The sequence below is a fragment of the Zonotrichia albicollis genome, chromosome 1, assembly GCF_047830755.1.
Source record: "Zonotrichia albicollis isolate bZonAlb1 chromosome 1, bZonAlb1.hap1, whole genome shotgun sequence".
NCBI classification, from domain to species: Eukaryota; Metazoa; Chordata; class Aves; order Passeriformes; family Passerellidae; genus Zonotrichia; species Zonotrichia albicollis.
In genome coordinates, this window is record NC_133819.1 from 953,279 (window position 1) to 977,066 (window position 23,788).

The 23,788-nt window shown below is 61.2% G+C and overlaps 1 protein-coding gene across 5 annotated transcripts in view; it reads right to left on the bottom strand.

The window, feature by feature from the left end:
* AGAP3 (ArfGAP with GTPase domain, ankyrin repeat and PH domain 3) overlaps nt 1–21,427 on the bottom strand; it is an 81,284-nt gene extending 59,857 nt beyond the window's left edge. For 3 of the 5 annotated variants that reach the window (XR_012579759.1, XR_012579755.1, XM_074538306.1), the window contains exons 1-7: nt 20,554–21,427; nt 13,466–13,524; nt 9,104–9,191; nt 8,886–8,971; nt 8,578–8,719; nt 7,146–7,280; nt 3,390–3,517 (exon numbers count right to left, since the gene is read on the bottom strand). Coding sequence is in view for 3 of the 5 variants with exons in the window: in XM_074538306.1 (XP_074394407.1) it covers nt 3,390–3,517; nt 7,146–7,280; nt 8,578–8,719; nt 8,886–8,971; nt 9,104–9,191; nt 13,466–13,524; nt 20,554–21,364 (1,449 nt within the window). In the remaining 2 variants the exon portion in view is untranslated. Of the gene's footprint in view, nt 1–3,389; nt 3,518–7,145; nt 7,281–8,577; nt 8,720–8,885; nt 8,972–9,103; nt 9,192–10,330; nt 10,336–13,465; nt 13,525–15,544; nt 15,588–20,553 lie in introns of those variants that run through there. The other 2 variants (XM_074538436.1, XM_074538498.1) reach the window with 2 other exon arrangements.
* Between the last annotated feature and the right edge of the window lie 2,361 nt (nt 21,428–23,788).

The following is a 23,788-nucleotide window of genomic DNA, read 5'->3' on the forward strand; positions in this document are numbered from 1 at the left end:
TCCTCAGCTGGCAGCTCCAGAGGACAGCGCCATCCCTGCAGTATGGGCCACACCAGGCCCACAGCAGTACTGCCAATGCCAGCTCTAGGGACTCCTCCTGCCCCTAAATGCCAATCCTGGTGTTCCAGGGACTCCCCCTGACCCCCCAGATGCCAGTCCCACTGCTCCAGGGGCTCCCCCTGACCCCCCAGATGCCAGTCCCACTGCTCCAGGGACTCCTCCTGCCCCGCCAGGCAGTACTGGAAGGGAAGGAGATCATTCTGTCCCAAGTGCATGTCTCACCTGTACACACCGATACCTGAGGCACAAGGCAAAGCTCTTAATTGTGTTTTTTTGTCTGGCTTCTCTCCACCTCATCTCCATGTTAAGTCCTGTGCTCCTAAACTGTTCCTTGAGAGCCTTCTTCCTGTTTTCCCTGTGCCAGTTACTCCTCCTTGACTTGCAAAAGCAAATGAGAAACCCTGGTGAGAGCCCTCAGGTATGACAGAGTTCAGCTCAGCTCCACAAACATCCTGTCACCCTCCCACTGTCCTTCCAGGCAGGGTGAGCCTGTGCACCCCTGGCAGAGCTGCCCCCCATGCACTCCCTGCTGGGCCAGGAGCAGGGCACAGACACCAGGACACTGTCTGTGGGCACCCCCTGGGCATGGTGCCCTCCCACACCTGAGCGTGTGGGCTGCTCTGCCCCGTTCCCTGTCAGAACCACCATTATGGGTCAATTGGCTTCCCAAAGCCACTTGGATTTCCCTGAGGAGCAGCTCCAGAACCTCAGTTCTGAGCCCATGCAAGAACAGGCAAATGCTTCACGGCACTTCAGGATCACTCACCATTGCTTCACTATTTTGGGGGTGTCCTCAGTAACGGGGAGAGCCGTGCAAACACCAGGGGCAAAGATTGCTGCACGGGTCACTGGCACCAGAGGGTTTGCGGGGGGACCTCACAGAACACAAACTGACTTTGGTGACCCCTGTGGGGCCCAGAGAGCCGAGGGCAGGGCCCAGAGCAGGCCTGGGGAGGGGGCACAGCCACCGAGGCACAGTCCCTGTGAGCTGCCCTCGTTACTGCCCCTCACAGCTCTGCGCCCAGCACAGCTCCCTGCGTGCCTGCAGCAGAGCAGGAGCACAGCGAGGCACAGAGAGCCCCAGCACAGCTCCCTGCGTGCCTGCAGCCGAGCAGGAGCACAGCAAGGCACACAGAGCCCCAGCACAGCTCCCTGCGTGCCTGCAGCCGAGCAGGAGCACAGCAAGGCACAGAGAGCCAGGGCTGTCCCCAGCAGGCACCAGAGCTCACCCCTACACAGACTGCAGGCCGTGCTGCAGGGGCTCTGCGGGGAGGAAAGCACAGGAGAGCAGGGACCCTCTGAGCACATCCTCACACAGCTCATGGCATGCACTTGGAAAATTCTCCCAAAATTTGCTTCCCACAGCCAGTCCTAATTCCACCCTTTAGTTCAGTGCTGCCTTTCCTGAAGGAGCTCTTTCATGTCACACCTGTGTATTTCAGGTCAGGTTTGGCCAATCTCTGCACTTGCTCCTCAGCTAAATCAGCCAAGTGCTCACTTTCCTCCTGTATCAGGGTTTATTCTCTCCCAGCTGTTTTTGCTACCCCTTCAGGCTCCATGCACAGGCACTGGAGTGGCTGGATTCCAGCTGGGGAGCCCGGGGCTCAGCCAGCCCCATCCCTCACACAGGAACGCTTTCCAGCTTCACAGTAACACCCTGCCTGCCTGCCACAGCCAGGGCCCATGACACACATCTATGGGGACTCTTCTCATACTCTGGACATGGAAAAAAACACTAAACAAGTGTCCAGCTCTCCTGAGAAATGCTGACCTTGGCCATCAGCCTCTTGCTTCCCTTCCAGCACAGGTGGCCTCTTCCCAACCAGGCTCAAACTGTACACAATTTGCTCATAAAACCCTCAAATTACCAGAGACACCCAAATCTGTATTTCCTTGGGACTTTGCTCTCCACCTTGGATGTCTCCCACTGAACTCATCCCCAGCTCTCTGGACACAAGCACACTGACAGAACCTGGCCTTGCAGCCCTCCCCAGCAGCCCACCCACCTGCACACAGACTTTGCCTGAGCTTGCTGGTGTCCAGGTGACCTGCAGCACAGGCAGCTGGCACAGGTCTCTGCAAACACCTGCACTCACCTACCTGCAGTGCAGCCTTAGAAGGCTCTGCAATCAGGCAGGCTGTAGATAGGGCTCAGGTGTGTGCAGGACAGGCTCCTGTGAGGGGCCCAGAGTCCTGCCAGGGCTGGGGGGCTCTGACACACCCAGAGGCAATCCCTCATGGCAAACCCACCAGGCACACGTGCTGTCCTCAGCCACAGGCAGGTTTCCTGCAGCCCTGTCAAAGATCCGTGAATCCACATGCCAGTTGTGCAGAGATGGGATCTGCTGCCTTGGGTGCCCTGGGGAGCAATGGAGGCCAGGACCTCTCCTTTCCTCCTCACCAGCGTTTCTGTGGGCAGTGGGAATGCAGCAGAGCTTGAATGCAGTGAGGTGGCTGCCTGAAGGATCTCCTCTCCATCCCCTCACTCACCATGGAGCCTGTCCTGCCTCAGCTCTGCTCCAGGACCACAGAACATCACCATCCTCCCACCTAGGCAAACCTCACCAACAGCACAGAGCCCTTCCTGGGGCAGAGGGGAGGGAAGCTCCTTGCCTGTTGTGCTCCTCAGCTCACCACTGAGCTCACCTCTCCGCGGTACATCCCCTCAGATGCAGGGGCGCGTGGACCATCAGCCTCCGGAACCCCGGGGAAGCAGGAGCTGAGCAGCTGTGCCCACCCAGCTGGGGCAGCCAGGGCAGCCCCTGTCCCACAGCCCTGGGCTGCCCAGGGCTCCCACACACTGCTCACAGCTCTGCTCTGCGCCTGCCAAGGCACACACAGCCCCGGGACACGAGCCGCACCCAAGGGTGACACACGGAACCTGACCTCAGGGCGAGCACCAAACTGTCACACAGTCACAGAACCACGCGGTGCTCTGGCTGGGAAGGGACCTCCAGGGACATCTCACTGCACCCCTGCCTTGGGCAGGGACCCTTGCACAGACCTGGCTGCTCCAAGCCCTGGGACACTGTCACCTGGCATGGGACACTCCTAGGGATGGGGCGGCCACAGCTGCTCGGGGCTGTGGAAGAGGCCCCAGGGTGACACCACGCTGCCCTTCCAAGAGCAGAGGTACCAGTCTGAGGCTGAACTGAACGGCTGGCTACTGAGCTGGGCTATGGAAGAGGCCCCAGGGTGACACCACGCTGCCCTTCCAAGAGCCAGCCAGAGCAGCAGTACCAGTCTGAGGCTGAACTGAACCGCTGGCTACCAGCCCAGGGTGTGGAGAGCACAGGAGGTGCCTGGCTTCCCCCGTGGCCATTCCCCACCTGGTTGATGTGCACAGAAGGAATGGAGGCTGCAGACACAGATGAGTGGCTGGGTGAGTTGGGCAGGGACTTGCAGGGGCCGATGGAGAGCTGGTGCTTCTTGCGGAGAGCCACCACCTTCTGAGCCACTGCAAAGGGACAAAGGCACAGGGTCAGTGTTCAGAAAGCACCTTCCACCCCACACAGATTTCCAGAGGGCTCCAGGGAGAGCCAGGCCCTTGCCCTGACTGGTGTGCTGCCTGCACTGCTCAGGCTGAGCCCCAGGGCCATCTGCCCTCTTGGGCATCACACAGAACAGCAACTCCCCATGGGCAACATGTGAGCCTGGGCCTGCTGCAGGAGAACCCCTGGGCAGCCACCTCTCAGTCACCCTGGGCAGGAGAACCCCTGGGCAGCCCATCACTGTCAGTCACCCTGTCAGCCCATCACCCCTCCGTCACCCTGTCAGTCCATCACCCCTCAGTCACCCCTGTCAGTCCATCACCTCTCAGTGACCCTGTCAGTCCATCACCCTCCGTCACCCTGTCAGTCCATCACCCCTGTCAGTCACCCTGTGAGTCCATCACCCTCAGTCACCCTGTCAGTCCATCACTGTCAGTCACCCTGTCAGTCCATCACCCTCTGTCACCCCTGTCAGTCCATCACCCTCCGTCACCCTGTCAGTCCATCATCCCTCAGTCACCCTGTCAGTCCATCACCCCTGTCAGTCCATCATCCTCAGTCACCCCTGTCAGTCCATCACCCCTGTCAGTCCATCACCTCTCAGTCAGCCTGTCAGTCCATCACCCTCAGTCACCCCTGTCAGCCCATCACCCTCAGTCACCCCTATCAGTCCATCACCCTCAGTCACACCTGTCAGTCCATCACCCCTGTCAGTCCATCACCCTCAGTCACCCCTATCAGTCCATCACCCTCAGTCACACCTGTCAGTCCATCACCCCTGTCAGTCCATCACCCCTCAGTCACCCCTGTCAGTCCATCACCCTCCGTCACCCTGTCAGTCCATCATCCCTCAGTCACCCTGTCAGTCCATCACCCCTGTCAGTCCATCACCTCTCAGTCAGCCTGTCAGTCCATCACCCTCAGTCACCCCTATCAGTCCATCACCCCTGTCAGTCCATCACCTCTCAGTCAGCCTGTCAGTCCATCACCCTCAGTCACCCCTATCAGTCCATCACCCTCAGTCACCCCTGTCAGCCCATCACCTCTCTGTCACCCCACACAGCAGCTCCAGGAGCCAGGGACTGAACTGCCAGGGCAAATGGCCCCTCCACCAGTCTGTGCCTTGTGGGTCTGTAAAGGGAGACCCTGAGGGTGTAGAATCCCTGGTGGGTCACCAGGGACCTCTGCATGCTCTTCCTCTCTCAGACCTGCAGTGCTGGGTTTCTCTGAAACACTGAGTGATGCTCAGGTGCTGGTGTCACAGTGACATGGGCAGGGAGAGCTCAGGCTCTGCAGGCAGGGCACACCTCACTGCTTGTACAGCACAGCTCCGTGTGGCAGCCAGAGAAACCACAACAGCCTGGTGTAAGGGATGGCAGAAACTATCCCAGAATATCTGGCTGATGGTCAGGAAGGAGAAGAGCCTGGGCCTGGCATGCAGGAAGGTGAAGGTCACCTCAATGTGCCTCATTTCAGGACTGGGGAGATATTATCCCTCCAGTGTGGTCTCATGGTTAATTCCTCATTAGCAGTAGTGGTGTGGGAAAACTGACGGGCACAGCCTCTGCCAGGCTCCTTCCCTACAACAGCAGCAGCTGAGGGCTTTTTCTGGGTATTTCCAGAAATATATTCCCTGGGGAGCTGGAGCTCACAGTGTGCCCAGCCAGCACAGGAATGGGGCATGTCCCCTGGGCTGGGGCTCACAGTGTGCCCAGCCAGCACAGGAATGGGAGGTGTCCCCTAGGCAGGGGCTCACAGTGTGCCCAGCCAGCACTGGGATGGGACATTCCCCTAAGCTGGGGCTCACAGTGTGCCCAGCCAGCACTGGAGTGGGACATTCCCCTAGGTTGGGGCTCACAGTGTGCCCAGCCAGCACTGGGATGGGACATTCCCCTAGGCAGGGGCTCACAGTGTGCCCAGCCAGCACTGGGATGGGACATTCCCCTAGGCTGGGGCTCACAGTGTGCCCAGCCAGCACTGGGATGGGAGGTGTCCCCTGGGCTGGGGCTCCAGAGCCTCCCTGGGAGCTCATGCTGAGCCTGGGCCTGCAGCCCCATGTTTGAGGGGACAATGGAGAGCAGCAATGCCACCAGCACCCCAGCCAAGGTCCTGGGCCATGGAGCTGCTGGCTGCCCCCTCCTGCCCTGTGCAGTGCTCAGGGCACAGCAAAGGCAGCATCATGCACTCGGGATCTGCAGCAGAGCTGAGGCTCAGGAAGTCACCCACAGCACAGCTGCTGTCCCCTGTCTGTGTCTGTGCCCTGCAGGACCAGGGCTGGCTCACTGCTCCTCCTCCTCCTGCAGGACCAGGGCTGGGTGACTGCTCCTGCCAGGGCCATCTCCTGGCAGGACCTGGCAACACCCAGATGCCATCCTCTCACCACAGAAGTCCCTGTGACATCTGAGGACGCGGGAAGGATGGAGGAGCACAGTTCCCACAGAGCCAGCAGCACCTCCAGGGGAATCCTGCCGGGACATGAGAAACCAGCAAGGAGGAAGGGACCCCATTCCCTGTCACGTGTCCTTCTCACGGTGACCTGTGGCAGCCTGAGTGCCCAGACACAGCCACAAAACCCCCAGCACATCAGGCACACCCTGCAATGTGCTCAGAGCAGACACAGCTCAGCACAGCCTCAGCTCCAGGCCACAGAGCAGACACCAGGGCCTGCTCTGAGGAACAGGGTCTGCTGCTCCTGCTGAGCTGTGCTGGCACTGCAGCCAGGGCCACCCAGCTCTTGGAGAATCCCTGGGCAGTCTGTCTGTCCTGGAGCATCCCCACACTCTGCAGCACCGTGCGCATGTGCGTTCAGAGCTGTCTGTGAACACCACAGGGCAGGGTGCTCACTCCCTCAAGCTCTCTGCCAGCACATGGACCTGCTCCCCAGAAAGGTCAGTGGCCACTGGCTGTGACCCAGGACAGTGGCAGGGAAAGGCTCTCTACAGAGGTGCAGCAGCACAGACTCCACTCAGCACAGGCAGGCAAGCTGGCCCTGAAAGCAGCTCCTGCTGCTCCTGCTGTGGGAACTGGACATCCTCCCCAGCCTGGCCAGGACAGGTCTGCTGGGACCCAGGGCACAAGGAGTCATAGAAAGGCAAGTCTGATGGAAACTGGATTGGGGTGCAAGGAGTCTTATAAAGGCAAGTCTGATGGAAACTGGATTGGGGTGCAAGGAGTCATATAAGAGCAAGTCTGATGGAAACTGGACTGCCATGGACTCCCCAAGATCCCAAACCAGCTGCACCAGGATCCACCAGTGCTCACTAGGAAGAACTGCTTACCCACTGCAGAAACACCTCATCCCATCAGCTCCAGGCCAGTCCCCCTTGTCCTGTCACTGGAGGGACACACAGTCCCCTTTAGGGTAAGCTCACGGTTAATTTAAGCAGCCTGCAAACCCCCAGGAGATGGTTGCCTGTGCCCCTGAGCATCACTGAGCTGCAGCCCCCTGTCCAAGCCCAGCAACGCTCTCTCACACAGTTCCCATGAGGAGCAGCTGTCCCACCCAGCTGTGCACAGCTGTTTCCTGCTCCCAGGGCAGCACAGAGCCCCCTGCCATGCCCCACCGTGCCCAGAGCCCCGGGGGGCTGCAGTTACCATCCTGGAAGACCCTCTCCACGTTCAGGCCGTAGGTTGCACAGGTCTCGTAGTAGGTGCAGCGCTTCAGGTCATTGGAGAGCTTCCGTGCGCGGGAGTCGTCAATGACGCGCGGGTTGGTGGCACTGATGGCATCTGCAAACCACAGGGACAGCAGGCTGGAGGGCAAGGGGCTGTCTCATCCACCCAGGGGCCCCACGACACCTCTGGCCTCCCTCCCTTCGCCACACAGAGGAACCACCTCCACAGCACTGTCCCATAGATGCCTGTGATCACAGAGCCCCACGTTTGTACAAAAATGGATGAATCTCTGTAAAGGAACCTGACCCAACTCCACAAAGAACCCAGCCACCAACACTTCAGCAACACAGAGGCACAACACCTCGGGGAGGTGGGGACCAAGGCCAGGCAGCCCAGCTGCCAAATAAAATTGATTTGTCAGTCTCCAACATTTTAGAGTTCATGGCCAAGCCCTACATGTTAAAGAATCCAAGGGAGAAAGCCTCCTGGTTTAACAAGAAAGTCAACTCTGCTGGGACGTCTCCATAGCCAAGGAATTCCTGGACAGCTCTAAAATACAGGCTCAGTTTGTATCCCAGAGAGCCACCAAGTGCTTGCCTGTTTTGGAAAAACTTCTTTCCAAAGAGGAATCTAACTCCTTAAAGACAAGCCAGGGAGGGCTGTGAACAAGCCTCCTGAGGTGGGGTAGAACCTGGAGGAAGCCCTCCTCCAGCCCTCCAGATGGTTGTGTGCCTGTACCAAGGCCAGGTCCTCACCTGGTTCTGTGTCTGGGACAACAATGGCCGCTACCCCTTACCTGTCCTGCATCTCCACAGTGCCTGCTGCCACCCCATCCCTGAGCCAAGATCACCCAGTCCTAAAATTCCTTCCACAATCTTTAAATATCCAAAGTTTAACAACTTTGTTCTGCTTTTAATATGGAGGTCTGGAGCAGACCCCTGTGACTCCCTCCCACTGCTCCTGCCTGTTTTCCTGGCCAGGAACAGGTGACACAGTGCTCAGGACAGTTTTTCCCTATATCCATGTCCTGCTCCTGCTCTCTACTGTCACACAGAAGCTCTTCACCCCCAGCTGCCTGCTGCCTGTGCCGGCAGAGCTGGGGGAGGCAGCACCAGGCTACCATGCCATTTCCAGAGGGAAGTGGCTCCATGGGATGGGGCAGCTCTCTGTGGGGCAGCTGAGATGGTGTGAGCAGCAACTCCCTCCTCAGGGCCCTGGGCTGGGGCCCCAGCATTGTCCCTCAGCCCCACGAAAGGCTCACAGACCAGGATGCCCCCCTGTGCTCTCTCAGGCCACCACCCCGTGCCCACAGAGCCAGCAGGACACTGCAGCAGCAGCACACTCCCGCTCGTGGCTGGGCTGGGCTGGGCTGGGGGCAGCTGGGCTGGGGGCAGCCAGGCGCCGTCCTCACCCTGTGTGCCCACCAGCACCATGGGCACCTCGGCGGTGTTCCGGTAGCTGCAGAGCCGCAGGTAGTAGTTGTAGACGGTCTGGAAGCTGATCTCGTCCTCCAGGCTGAAGACAAACACCACTGCATCCACCCAGGCAGCAAACTGAAGGGACAGGGCAGGATTACAGCGCGGACGGACAGACAGACGGACACCCCGACCTGGGGCAGCCAGCAAGGGCAGCCACAGCCCGGGCTCAGGCAGCACCACCGCCCCCAGCCCCTCCACCAGGATGGGTGGGAAGGGAGCACAGGGAGCACAGGTCGCCTACCTGGAGCTCAGGGGGGCCCCCTTCATCTCGAATCAGCAGCAAGTAGCTCTGGCCATCCACCACAATCTCCTTCTTGAACCGGCCACCTTGGGAGCAAAGCTGCAGGTCAGTAAGGGGGGCAAGCAGGGGACACCCCAAACGAGGGCTGGGGCCATGCAGAGCCCCATGGAGAGGAGTGACCCCAGCCCATCCCAGGCACCCTGGGAAGCAGAGCTTACCCTCTGGAGACTCCTCCTGCACGTAGGTGCCGGTCAGGTAGCGGTGCACCAGGGCTGACTTGCCACTGGACAGGTTCCCCACGATGCCCTGCAACAGATGCACGTGTCACCCGTGTCCCTGTACAGGAGGCCACCCCCGTGGGGTGACAGCACCACTGCTGGGGCACACTCTGGAGAGAGGAAGGGGTGTCCCTGAGAAAGGGATGGTGTCACCCAGTCCAGCATTCTGAGGGAGGCACAGGATGGACTGGGCTCAGTCAGGCACAGAGCAGCTGAGACTGGGGCACAGCCACCTGGGCAGAGGGCTCTGAGCACTCCTGTCCCCACCTGAACAGGCACAGCCACCTGGGCAGAGGGCTCTGAGCACTCCTGTCCCCACCTGAATAGGCACAGCCACCTGGGCAGAGGGCTCTGAGCACTCCTGTCCCCACCTGAACAGGCACAGCCACCTGGGCAGAGGGCTCTGAGCACTCCTGTCCCCACCTGAACAGGCACAGCCCTGTCAGAGCCACACCAGCTCTTCCCAGAGCCCCTCTGCTCCTCAGGGAACACTAGCCATCCCAAGTCAATTCAGGAGCAGAAAAACCTCTTCTCCCAGCCCACACACGCCCAGTTTGGGGTGCTGAGCTCTGGACAGCAGCTGCCAGTGGAAGGGGAGCAGGGAGCAGCTCCAGTTGGGAACAGGCCCAGCCTGTGTCGTGCCTGAGGCAGCAGCACCAGGGCAGCACTACGTGCACCTCCCAGGATGGGAGATGGTGCCACCCACACAGAAACACCCAGCACCAATGCTCAGCCAACACAGGGGAAAGCTGTGAGCACCCAGTGGAACTGGGTGGCAGCACATCTGACTGGAGCACCCTCAGACTGGCCGTGGAACGCAGGGGGTGACCCAGGACGGGTCAGTCACAGCCCTGCTTGGCTCATTGTCAGTGTCCTCCTGACCATCTAATGCTGCTTAATTGTGGGACCAGATCTGTACTGGAGGATCTGGAGCACAACTCTGATGAGAACTGGCTGAGGGAGCAGGAGGGGCTCAGCCTGGAGAAAAGGAGGCTCAGGGGGAACCTTCTCATTCCACAACTCCCTGACAGGAGAGTGCAGCCAGGTGGGGACTGGGCTCTGCTCCCAAGCAACTAACGACAGGACAAGAGGGAACATCCTCAAATTGCATCAGGGAAGATTTAGGTTGGATATCAGGTATTCCTTTTCCACAACAAGGGATGGGGTCACCTTCAGCTAAAGGTGAACCAAGTCACTATCCCTGGAAGGGGTGGAAGCGGCAGTTGAGGATATAGTTCAGTGGCGAACATGGTGGTGGTGCTGGTTGATGGTTGGACACTATGATCTCAGAGGGCTTCTCCAGCCTTAATGGTTCCCAGAGCTGCACTCACATGGCCACACCAGTGCCAAAGACATGGGGTGAGGAGTGGCTACGAACACTAAAGCTGCCTCTGCCCCCATGGAAGTTTACAGCCAAACTTTTGCAGGCGCAGGATGAGCCTGGCAGGTGAGTCACCACCGGGCAGGTTCTCCAGCTCACTCGAACGCTCCCGCTGCCCTGGGCCAGGCACGTGCTCCCTGTGAGAAGCAGAGAGGCACCAGCCCGTGGCCTGTGCGGCACAGACCACGCTGGCAGAGCCCAGGACAGCACCCGTGTGTTGATGGCAGAGCCCAGGACAGCACCCGTGTGTTGATGGCAGAGCCCAGGACAGCACCCGTGTGCCAGCTCCGGTGCCAGCAGAGCCAGCACAGGGCAGGAGCAGGGAGCACTGATCAATGGCTCCCATGGGCACGCTCTCACACTGCCCCATGTGCCACCCTTCAGAGCGGTGACAGACCCCAACACAGTGACAACGCAGAGAGAACGGGCTGGGCTGCAGCCCTGCCCTGTCCTGCAGCCCTGCCCTGTCCCTCAACCCTGCCCTGTCCTGCAGCTGCATCTCCAGAGCCCCGCTGGGCAGGGGCTGCACCTCACTGTGCCCATCTCAGGGACAATGGAATGGAGCAGCCCAGCCTCTGCCCAGCATAACCACACAACCACGGAATCCCAGAGGGGCTTCTCCTGGAAGGGACCCTCAGAATCATCCAGTTCCACTCCCTGCCATGGACAGAGACACCTCCCACTGCCCCATCCAGCCTGGCCTTGGACACTGCCAGGGACTATGGGGCAGCTTCTCTGGGCAACCAGTGCCAGGCCCTCACCACTGTCACAGGGAAGAATGCTTCCCATCTCATCTAATATTCCATCTAACCCTGCCCTCTGTCCATGGGAAGCCATTCCCCTTTGTCCTGTCACTCCAGGCTCTTGTCCCAAGTCCTCTCCTGCTTTCCTGGAGCCCCTTCAGGCACTAGAAGGGGCTCTAATGCCTCCAGAGCCTTCTCTTCTGCAGGCTGAGCAGCCCCAGCTCTGCCAGCCTGGCTCCAGAGGGGTTTCAGCTCCTTGGACGCACTCCAGGGCCATGTCTGTGCACTGCTGGGGCCCCTGGCAGGGACACAGCACTCTGGTGGGGTACTAGAGAAGGTCTCAGAGCAGAATTCTGCAGAGCCCAGCTGCAGGCAGGCAGCTCAGGCTGCAGTGCCAGGCTGCCCACGGCTCCTCTGCCAAGGGAGCAGCTCCTGAGCTGCCCAGCAGCAAGGGTGCCACACCACGCCAAAGACAAACACTCCAGTGGCATTTAGCTCTGAAACTTGGGCAGAGGCTGCACTTACACTCTGTCTGCACATGGTACAACCCCTGAGCTGCATCTCACCAGAATCTTGCTGCTCTGCCGTGTTCCTGAGCTCACCTGGAGCTTCAAAGCAGCCACAGAAGTGACAATCCTGAGGAACACAGCCCCCGAGAGGCACAAACTGAACCAAACAAGGTCTGTAAGCCTGTGGGAGCCTCTGTTCTGGGATTTTTGGGAGAATGTGCTGGCACTGCCCAGTGCCAGGTGCAGGGGACAGGCCCTGCCAGGAGGCACCATCAGTGCCCCTCTGCAAGAACTGCCCAGCCACAGCTTCCTCCTGGCCTCCAGCACTGGGAGGGAGCTTCTGGGGGGAAACTGAGGCAGCAAAAACTGCTGAAGGTACATTCTTAAGTACATCAAATTACTCAAAGACCTTGGAGAAAGTATCCTGAATGCCTGGGAACACAAGCAGGGAGAGCTGTGAGACCCTCAGCTCCTGTGGGAGACAGAGGACACAGAGCTGCTTGAGAACGGGAAGGAAGTGAAATCTGGCAAAATTTCTTGATGGGGTCAGTTTGGGCCCCTCATGACAAGAAAGACCTGGAGGGGCTGGAGTGTGTGCAGGGCAGGGAACGGAGCTGGGAAGGGAATGGAGCCCCAGGAGAGGCTGAGGGAGCTGGGCAGGGGCTCACCTGGAGCAAAGGAGGCTCAGGGGCCCTGGTGGCTCTGCACAGCTCCTGCCAGGAGGGCACAGCCAGGGGGAAAGGGATCTGCTCCAGGGAACAGGGACAGGAGGGAGGGAACGGCCCCAGGCTGGGCCGGAGCAGCTCAGGGTGGGCAGAGGGAAAATCCCTTCCTGGAAAGGGCTGTGCAGCCCGGGCCCAGCTGCCCAGGGCAGGGGGGCAGGCCCCATCCCTGCAGGAATTTACAAGCTGTGTGGATGCTGCACCTGGGCACACAGTCAGTGATGGCCTTGGCAGTGCTGGGGAAGCAGCTGGACTCAAGGATCTCCAGAGGCTTTTCCAACCCAGCTCTAAACCAGGACTCTGAAAGGCCTCTGGGCTTTTGGAAGAGCTGCTTTGGCCAGATCAAATCCCAGAGCAACAGAGATCCCCAGAGGCCATGCAAAACCTGGGGAAATGGCTATGCCACTGGAGGAAGAGCTAAGAGCTTTAAGGTGGTTTATCTGGAAGCATGGCTCTGCAGCCTTGCAGAACCCCAACATCAGGCAGCAACACCCAAACAGCTGCGAGAATGTTTTTAAAATGCATTTCACAGGAAAACTAACGAATATTTGAAGTATGGTTTGATTCTTATTTAACTGCAGGTAGAGACACTGTGGCAGGACAGTGCTGGAATGTTTTGCAAGAAGAATTTTGTTCTTTTGTTTCTTGGACTAACATTGAAAAACGTTAACCTTGCAAAAGCTGAAGGGAGACAGAACGAAGGGCACAGGCCAGGAGCTTGTAAGGAGAGCTGAGGGCTGGCACAGAGAGCACAGGAAGAGCAGAGGAGGAATCAATCACTGAAGCACCTGCAGCTTAACTGAGAAACATCAGCCCTTCCCTGGCACAGCAGCAGCCCAGCTCCCCTCTCCCTTCTGAGTGTTTCCACCTGGCCACACAAAAATGCAGGGTTCTCCTGAGGATTTGGGGATCCAGGGGTATCCCAGGCACAAGCCACAAGTACTCACCACCTTCAGCTCAGGCACCGAGCGACTGAGGGTCCATTCCTGGCTGTTCACAAACGAATCTGCAGACAGAGGGAAGAAATCATCAGGTTAGCCTCGAGATCCCAGCAAGGATGTATGGTTCTTGCCAGACACAGATCTGCAGGAGGAGCCAGCCTGAGTGGAGCCTGGAGGACACCCTGAGTGCCAGGGGCAGGCAGCAGCACCCCTGACAAACCCCAGTCCCCCACTCGCCTTGGCCAGGTCAGACCTTCCATCCAACAGCAGCACCCACAGAGCAGCACCTCCTGCATGTGTATCACATACAAACAGAAAGGATTTTGGAGGGCAGCAATCTGTGGGAGCTCTGCGCCTTCAGGGGCCTCTAATAAACCTGCCAAATCTGTGGCCACAGACCATTGCAGGAACGGGAATGTCAGATGGCTCACAAGGGAAGCAGCAAATCCACCAGACCCAAAGGCAGGCAGCCATCAAACACGGTGACCTGGGCACTGCCACTGCTCCAGTGCCACCCGAGGCTCCAGATCCGCCCCAGCAGCCCCAGCCCCACATCCACAGCTCCTAGTGCTGCTCCAGCAGTACCCAAACCACCCTGCCAGGGAGCAATTCCTCATTCCCAGTCTCCCATCCATCCCTGCCCTCTGGCACTGGGAGCCATTCCCTGTGTCCTGTCCCTCCATCCCTGTCCCCAGTCCCTCTCCAGCTCTCCTGGAGCCCCTTCAGGCCGTGGCAGGGCTCTGAGCTCTCCCTGGAGCTTCTCCTCTCCAGGTGAGCACCCCCAGGTGTCCCAGAGCAGAGGGGCTCCAGCCTTGGAGCATCTGCCTTGTGTTGGGGCAGCACTGGGCCCCACAGCCCTGCCAGAGCCCCCCAGGGCCTGCCCTCACCCCAGCTGCTGTTCCAGCCCTCCTAACTCCCATGAGGAGGCTGAGCACAAACAGCACCAGCTCTTCCTCCATCTCAGCTCTGCCCCCTCGCTGGGCAGCCCACGGCCACGGGGAGAGCCCACTGCTGCTCCCACTGCCAGAGGGCAGGCTAGGCTGCTCTGAGAGCACCGGGCACCAAGCCAGGGCCTGGCACTGTGCTCTGGTCCCTGTTCTGGGCGCCACCAGCACCCACAACATCCACCCATCGTGTTCGAGAAAGGTGTGCACATGGTGCTCCTGCCTGGAGTTTTACCTTCCATGGCTGACCTAGGAACACTCCTTTTCCAGGAGTTACAGACAAGTACTCCCCAAGCCTGCTGCAGGGACACCAGGTTATTTATAGCCTTCCTGAGGAATCATTTCTCTGCGGTGTCTTTCACCTGCCCTTTCCTTTTTTAGGCAGAGGTAATGTTTTTATTAGAACAATTCATCAGTCAGGAGGAAAATTATACATTTTTGAGCCCTTTCCAAAAGGTAACAGCACACCTGTATTTCCAACTGCATCACTGGCTCTAAAAATAGCTGTCACCTCCACTTGGGACTTGTGCCCTGCTCAGCCTCTCTGGCAGGTAATGTGGCAGATAAAGCCCCATGCAGGCCCGAAGGAGCAGGCAGCACACTCTCATGCTGTTTCACGGCACACAGCAGGCTTTTGGCAGGTTCTGACTGGAGCACAGGCCACACACACTCGGTGCTGGCCCTGGGAAGGAGGAGAGGCAGGGAGAGCCCTGCACAGGGCTGGCTGGGCTCTGGATCTGCTCAAGGATGACAGGACACGCTGCCCCAACAACTGCCAGCTGCCTCCTGCACCAACCATCCCAACAGATCCCGGCTTGCTTCCTAACCCTGGTTCAAGAGCTTGCAACACTCTGATTTTTGACGTGCTGAGAAGGCTCCTGAGTAAAGCTTAACAGAAACAAAAGCTGACAACACGAGGCTGAGAGCACCGTACTCAGCCCCACAACACACCCCGCTCCTCACTCCCGTTAGCCCACCTTACCCGGGCACCAGGCACGCCTGGTCACTCCTCCTGCATTCTCTCTTTAGTTATTAAATCACAGAGAGGGGAGCAGGCTGTCTGTGCTGCAGTTCAACACCTTCCCCAGGTGCACGTGACCTCCAAAACCAAAGCAGTGGGCTCAGGGAACCACTGTCATACCCAGAGCTTCTGCACAGCCCAACAGCATCCTTGGCTCCACGACACAACCATACAAGAGGAGATCAGTCCAGACTGGCCTGGGAAAAGAAAACTCAGGACAATTCTGTTACTCCCCAGAAGCTTCTGTTGATGGAGGTGTCCTGGCACAGGCAGCTCTACTGCAGAAAGTGGAAATTTGGGATCTGGGGTGGGCAGAGCCCCTGCTGTGCACAAGAGCAGACAGGGACGTAAAGGAGGCACTCTGTATCTGCTGTCCCTCGGTCAGCTGGCCATCCTGGACACCTTCAGGAGCTACAGACAGAGCCCAGCTGTGGGACAGGGCACGGGGGAGGCAGGGTCAGCACCCTCCATCACGGAGCTCGGACACCGTGGCTCCCCATGCCCTGATGGCAGCTTGGAGGGGTTCAGCCACACACCCACAGCTCCCAGCACCCACAGGCCAGGGGGGCTGGCAGCAGAAAGGGGCTGGCCAGCCAAATGCAACTCCTCAGCCCAGCTGCTCGCTCCAAGGATGATGCACAGCAGGTTCATCTACCCCGTGCTCCAGAAGCGCCAGTGCCAGACACATCAGCCTCCCCACACAGCAACTAATAATTAACCAGCCCATCATCCAAGCCATGGTGCAGCTCCCTTGGACACTGCGCCCCTGGACACTGAACCCAGCCTTGAAACCAGGTCAGAGGCTGGCTGTGCAAACACAGCAGAGGCCACACACACCGAGGCCACCACGGCCACCACTGCGGCCACACGAACGGACCCACCTGCCCACAGAGGGATCAAAGGGAGGCAGGGGCTGTGCAGGCACAGCCACCCCTCCCGGGCCAGGCTGATAAAGCCTGTACCCCGTAATGCTGGCAGGAGGGGGATTTCTGCAGGTCAAGGACCAGCACAGGCATAGCCAGCTCCAGTCAGCACTGAGCCAGCACGGGCACCCACTGCAGGACATGACCTTGGTGAGGATTCTCTCAGCAGAGCTGTAAACACTCTGCAGCCACAAAAGGGGACGATGCTGTGTCTCTCTGGGAAAGGGCACACTTAGGAACTGCCACCCTTGCATTGTCAGCATGCACGGGTGGCAGCAGCCGGTGTCACTGTGCTCTGAGGTCAGTGCACACTCTGGAAGACACAGAAACCTCTCAGCACCTGCTGCTCTCCAGCTCCCACCCAAACACTGCCAACGGCCCAGACCAAACCCTGCTGTGATGGTGGGACAGGGTCTGCTGGAAGGGAAAACCCAGCAGAGAGTGGCATGGAAAGAAGGTAACTCAGCCTCCCATCACAGCCCTCTGTGGGGATCTACCAGCAGCAAAAACCTGTTCCCAATGTGCCTGAGCTCAGCTGCAGCTGTGCAGCCCGCCGAGCCCCGGCAGGGAACACTGAAGGCACAGGGCTCCCTCTCCCTAAGGCTGCCCCTGACTGCAGCCAGACTCCGCTGCATCCTCTGCACACCCTCTGACCTTGTCCTGAGAACTGAGCCCTCCGGAGCACTGTCCCACAGCTCCCTCCCTGACACCTCCAGAAGCCTCGAGCTTTTCCAAAGTGCACACACCAGACTGGCCCCAGCATCCGAGGCATCTCCAACCCCACCACGACACCTCTGCCTCTCACCAACACTCCCAGCTCAACCAAGGCAAGTACCAACACGAGGTGATATTTATCATGACCTACCCAACTCACTATGCAAACTTCACCCAATGCATGAGAAAACAGCCCGTGTTCTCTCAGAAGCCTTCCCTCACATGCCCTGCACATCAGTACTGCACACACCAGGGTAAAGGGAAGTACCTTAAAGAACAGTAAAAAGCAGGCAGGGCATCCCTCTGGGAGAGGTGACATGGCTGTGACCACAGAATCACATATATCCCGGGATATCCCGAGCTGGAAGAGACCCACAAGGATCATTAAGTCTGATCCCTGGCCCTGCACAATCCCACCCTGTGCCTGAGAGCACTGTGCAAATGCTCCCTGAATTCTGGCAGCCTTGGAGCCATGACCGTTCCCTAGGGAGCCTGTTCAGAGCCCAGCCACCCTCTGGGGGAAGAACTCTTCCCTGATAGCCAACTCAACCTCCTTGAGACAGCTCTGTGCTGCTCCCTCAGATGAGGAATGCCTCCTGAGCCATCAGAGATGCTGTATCCCTCACACAGTCCCTTCACGCACAGGGACAACTCCAATTCCAAAACAATCCAGTCTTCCCAAGACCATAGCTATTAGAGAGCCTCTATGGAATGGCACCAGCCAACACCTGGATACCCAGAAATGCTCTGAACCACTGACCACGATCACCTGGGACAGTCCAAGCTGGCTGGACTCTGTGTTGACTTTGCTCTCTAGTCCCAAGGGCTGTTGCCCTCCATTGCTCTTTACACAAGGATCAGTTCTTTCTGTCTTTTTTGGATTGCAAGCCCTGGCATCCCCCATCACCTCTGTGTGTGCTCAATGCCAGCCGAAGCCCTCCAGGCTGGGAGCAGCACTTGGAGCGACCCCCTGGCTTCTGTGGGTCTATCTGGATGCAGATGGTGGTGCAGGGTGGGTATCACAGCGTGCCATAAACAAACCACTCCAGGCTCTGGAAACGCAGAGAGCGCTGGCTTGGCTCTCTGCCGGGACTCCTACATCCACCCAGCTTTTCCAAGGGCTGATAACCGCAGCTGCAGCTGCACCCCCCAGGAGGGCAAGTTGGGGCTGCACCAGCAGCTTTCCCAGGGCAGGGTGGGCAGCGCCCACAAAGAGCATCAAAGTCTGTGGGACATCAGGCAGGTGTTTGGAACACCGTGGGCCTGCAGGACTGGAACAGGAACGGGGCAGAGACCTCCTGAGCAGCAGCACTGAGGCTGAGCCCCTCTGGCCTGGCTCAGAGACCCACAGCTCCCACCGGAGGAGACCCACGGACCAATGCTCTGAGCAGAGAGCCACGGGGAGATGGGGCACAAGAGAGAACAAACAGCACCTACTTTACTGTGCAGGCTTCACCACTGCCTTTTCACACCTTGCTGTCCCCAGGAGGACACAGGGCTGGTGGGTACAGGGACAGTGCAGGCACCAGGCAGGTAATGAATGGTGTTCTCAGTGTGACTGAACCCAGTGTGAGCTCTGCAGCGCCAGGGGCTCCTGCCAGGAGCCACAGTGCTGATGGCAGCCTGGAGAGGTCAATCCCTGCGCTTCTGCCTCCAGCACGAGCCACAGTGGCGAGTACTAATCCCTGTAACAAGCAGTGGTCCTGCATGAGCTGGAGGGTACGTACATCCCACCGCTGCAGGGATCCCAAGCTGCCCACAGCACTCCACAAGAAGCCTCAGCAGGGTCTCCCAAAGACGGATCCAAAGGGAGCTCGTACCTGTCTCATGGAGGAGCCAGGTGAGAGGCAAGGACGCCAGCCAAGCGCTCAGCCCGGGCCGCCTCTCTGGGAACGCGGCCGCCGGGCCGGCTGCCGCTGGCGCAGCTCCCACTGGAAGCGGCAAGCAGCAACAGGCCCCGCTGCAGGGGCAGGGCCCGGCCCTCCCTGCCCGCATACACCCACATTCCCCAGCCATGAGCGCAGCCTCCCCTCGCCTGGGAACCTCCCGCCACCCCGCCGGGGCGGCACACGGCCCGGGCTGCCCTGCCAGCACCGCAACCCCCGGAGCCAGTGCGTCCCGGCCTCGGCCTCGGCACACGGGCATCCCTGGAGCCTCCAGAGCCTTCCCCTGGAGCCTCCAGAGCCCTCCCCTGGAGCCTCCAGAGCCCTCCCCTGGAGCACGGTGAGGGACAGAGGGGGCCAGAGGATGGGGCCCCTGAGCTCCCTGGGCAGCTGCAGAGCTGCTCCCGTGCTGATCTCTGCGGCCCAGCAGCCCTGGGGAAGGTCCAGGCGCCATGCTGCCCCGGACAGCCGCTGCCTCAGGAGCAGCCAGGTTCCTCGAGAGCAGGTGGGCTCCCTGGAGAGCCTGCCAGCCCTAAGACGTCCCTCTGGCTCACAGGCCAAGCACAGAGCTGCCTCCAAGCACCCAGATGCAGAGCAGAGCCATGAGCGCAGCGAGGCCCCGGAGCGGCGGCGGGGCTTGGCCCGGCCCCCAGCTCCGTGCGTTCCATGCCTTAAAAAGCTGTGGATGCTGCTGGGGATGCTGCTGTCGCCTCCCGGCCCCGCCGGGACACAGCGCCCGCCTGCAGCTTCTTCACAGGGCCCGAGGGGAACAGGGACAGAGGCACAGCCAGCGCAGCCCCAGCTGAGCCCCACAAAGCCCTGGCACCAGGGAACTCCCCACCAACATCAGAGAGTCAAACCCGAGAGCCGCTCCAGCTGCCAGTGCCCGCTGAACGCCGGGCCCCGTGGGGACCTGTCCCCTGTCCCATCACCGGGAATGCCAGGCCTGTTCTCTGCAGGCTGCCCCATACCCAGGGAGAGTCCCTGTGCTCCCGAACACGTGGAATCCGCTCAGCACCGGGGCAGGACCCCATCAGGGGTGGCTGGGGCTGAGCATTCCCCAGACGAGGCCTGGCACCAGGGAGCCACTCACAAAGAGGGGATGCAAGCACATCTCTGGGCTCCCAACCCCCTGTGCTGTTCCACGCCTCTGCTCAGGCAACCTCCCAGACAGTGCCACTTGCCTGGCAGTCCAACTGCACTCCTCTCCCCATTCCACCAATGCTGTGGGGCAAGGGCAGGACAGCTCGGCCCATCCTGCCCGTGCTGGGACGCCACCAGGGCAGGGAGGACATGTGACACACGTGCTTCACTGTCAGGTGTGTGGCCAGCAAGGGAAACAGATGTCAGAGCACATCCTCCCAGGCAGCCACAGCATGGCTGCTCCAGCACCACTGACAATGGCAGCGCCCAGGGCACTGCAGTATGACACGACCCCGTGAATGCTCAGCTCACTGCAGCCCAGTGCAAAGCCTGCAGAGCACCGGGACAGAGCGGTGCCAGCACACAGCCCAGAACCTCGGCTGGGACGGGCCACAGCCCCCATCCCTGCAGGCACCATCGGCACAGGGGCTCTCACCAGCCCAGCACTGCTCCTGTGCGTACTCACCCAGAGCCCGCAGAGGACCCCCAGCCAGGAGGGCAGGCTCGACACTGCCATGGGCATCCTTGGGGCACACGCTGCCAGTGCTGCCACGCTCTCGCCTTCGGAAGCGGCTCGTGAGGAGCTTCCAGAGTCCCCCCGTCTGCACGGGGTCGGTGTGCAGCCGGCCCCCGACCCTGGCCAGCTCGGGGTACAGCAGGTCCCGCTTGCTGGGGCAGGTGTGCAGGGAGCTGGCATCGCCCTCGCTCTTGGTGCGGAGGCGCGTGGGGCGCAGGAGCCCCCCGGACTCGGAGCGCCGCAGCTCGTGGCCCCGGCGCAGGCGGAAACTGAAGCTTTTCCGCAGGGAGCTGAAGTTCTTCCTGGGGCTGGAGCCGCTCCAGCCGCTGCCGCCGAAGATGTTCCAGCGGCGGCTGCCCCACAGGGAGCCCCCCCGGAGGAAGCCGGGGCTCTCGGCGGCGTGCGGCGGCCGGGCGCTGGGCAGGAAGGTCATGCTGCTGGGCCGCGGGCGCTGCGCCTCGTCGGGGCCGTCGCCCTCCGCCTCGGGGCTCTGCCTGCGGGGCGAGCGCAGCCGGAGCAGCTCCAGGAGGCGGCCGCGGGCGCGGGCGGGGGGCGGCGGCGGCAGCAGCGCCCCGGACAGCCCGTTCCCCGCCGCGCAGAAGCTCTTGGGCCGCCGGCGCTGCTGCTGCGCGGCGCCGAGCGCGGCCTGGACGGCGGGGACGCCCTGCAAGTCCAGCGACTCGCAGACGCTGACGGCGCGGCGGGGGCTCGGCCGCGGGGCGCCCCGGCCCGGCCCGGCCCAGCGCCAGCCCTCGGCCATGGTCAGCGGCGGGGCTGCCCCATGGCCCCGCCGCTCTCCGCCGCCGGCGCGGGGCTCCCACGACGCGCCCGCATGTCCGGGCCGTGCTCGGCGCCGCCAGCGCGGGGCTGGGCCGGCCCGCCCCGGAACGGGCCGGGGCCGCGATGGGGATGGGGCGGGGGCCGGGGCCGCCCCGCCCGCCGCGCCCTCCGCGGGCACCGACGGCACCGAGTCCGGGGCACGGGCAGCGGCGGCGGCGCCGACCCGGGGCGGCGCGGGGCTGCGGCCCCGGGGCAGAGCAGCGCCGGTCCCTGTTAATACTCGGTGGCGCCCAGTGCCCGCGGCGGAGCCCGCACCAGGGAGCGGCGGTGCTGCCCGGCCGCCCGGACCCCGCCGTGGCGCTCACCGCGACCAGAACTGGCCCAGACCCTCTCGGAGCGGCGCCGAGCGTCGGGAGCAGAACCTGCCCGGGCCCCGCCGGGGCGTTCACCGGGAGCAGACCCGGCCCGGCCCCTGCAGGTACGGACCGCCGGGCAGGGCCGGCAGCGGGGCCCCCGTGCGGCGCGGGGCCGGCCGTGTCCGCCAGAGGGCGCTGCGGCCCCGCTCGCCGCTGCTGCCCGCGGCACCGGCAGCGACAGCGGGACCCGGCGGGACCGGCTCGGCAGTGACACCGGCATCCCGCCACGGCAAACACGCACATCCCTGCACCGGCATCCCAACACCGCAAAACACGCATCCCCCCGGCTCGACCGGCCCCTGCGGCATCCCCGCACCCCCCGCTGCCCTCCCCGGCCGCAGGCCCGGCCCGGAGCCGCCCCTCTCCTGCCAGGACCCCCGGCGCAGGCCCTGCACCAGATCCAGCTGCCTTCTGCCTTCTCACCTTTCCCAAACCTGCGACGGGGCAGCGAACCCCCAACAGCCGCCCTGTACTCGGGGACAGGTGAAAACCCAAACCCAGGGGCCCGGGCAGCCCGGAGCACCCCCAGCCTGGAGCACTGACCTCCAGAGCTCCCCCGAGGCAGAGGGCACCAGGTGAAGTGTGACCACCTCAGCCAGATCTTCACTCCTGTCTCGTTCCAGGGCAGTCATTTCCTCTGACCAAACCCACCACCACTAAGCACTGAGCCTCCTCCTGGGCCACTGGAGTCCTCACTGTGGTATCTCCTCCTCCACCTCTTCCCCTGCACCGCCATTGCTGCCTCAGTCCCTGTCTCCAGCATCACCCCAGGGCGCTCCTCCTCCTCCTTCTCTTCCTCCTCCTCCTTTTTCCTCCACACCTTTTCCCTCTCCCTGGCTTTCCTCCTTCACATTGCAAGTATGATCTATGCTCCCTCTGGGGAGGGAAAAAAAAAGATGCCTGACTCCCCCTTAAACTATTTTTACCTTACTGAAAGCCCTGTCTGCTGAGCCAGCCCGGGTCTTCTCCTGCTTCTCCAGGCCTCTCCAGGGAACACCTTAACATCAAGCACCTCCTTTTCCCCTCCTTATACAGGAGTCTTGACTCCGCTGCCTCGACTCTTCCAAACTCCCACCACCACCTTCTCAGACTGAGCCTTTTCTCTGAACCCTCATCCTCCTCCACAGCAGGCCTCATCCTTACTTCTCCAGTTTTCTGGATGCACCCAGGCCTTGGACACAGCCAAACCCCACCTAGAGCTCTTCCCCTCCCTACTGCACAGCCAGCGCCTCGGCCAAGCCCCTTCCCTCTCTGTTCTCCCTCCTCTCCCAAACCCAGAGAGGCCACCATCCACCTCCCGTCCCGTCCCTGTCAGCAGCACAGATCCATCACAGCATGCAGGAGCAGAGGTCCCACCCAGAGCCTCTCCTGGGGCTTCAGTCCCGCTCTTCCCTCAGGTGTGAGCCCCAGCCCTGTGCTGGCTCCCCTCCCCGGTAGCTGCTGGCCCATGCACGGAGCTGTGGCTCAGAGCCGGTCCCCACGCCATGGCCACATCCCGCGGGCACCTCCCACCACCCTCCCTCCCTCCCTCCCTCCCCAGACAACGGGCACCTGTGCCCGGGACAGAGCAGAAGGCGCCGCCAGCCCGCCGGAGCCGCGGCTGTGCCATCTGTGCCAAGGTCACAGGCACACAGAGCTGCCAGACTGGGTCCGACCCGCGCGCACGGCATCTGCCAGCCCGTCTCAGCACCGCACTGCAGCCACCAGAGCAGCTCTGCAGGAAGCAATTACCAGGGAATGGCTTCCAACGCCCTCAGCACAGACAGGGCTGGCTGGGGGACAGGCTGTCAGAGCCGGCCCGTCAGGGGTACCACGGGTACCTGGCTCTGGGCACAACCAGGCCAGGGCCCTCGCCAGCTCCTGCCCACCGGGCCTGGCACAGCTCTGTGCTCCAGGGATGGAAAGCCCTTCCTGTGGGGACACTGGACCGTCTGCATCCATCTCTTTCCAAACCCTGGGTTTCACACATACTGCAACGGCACCAGATG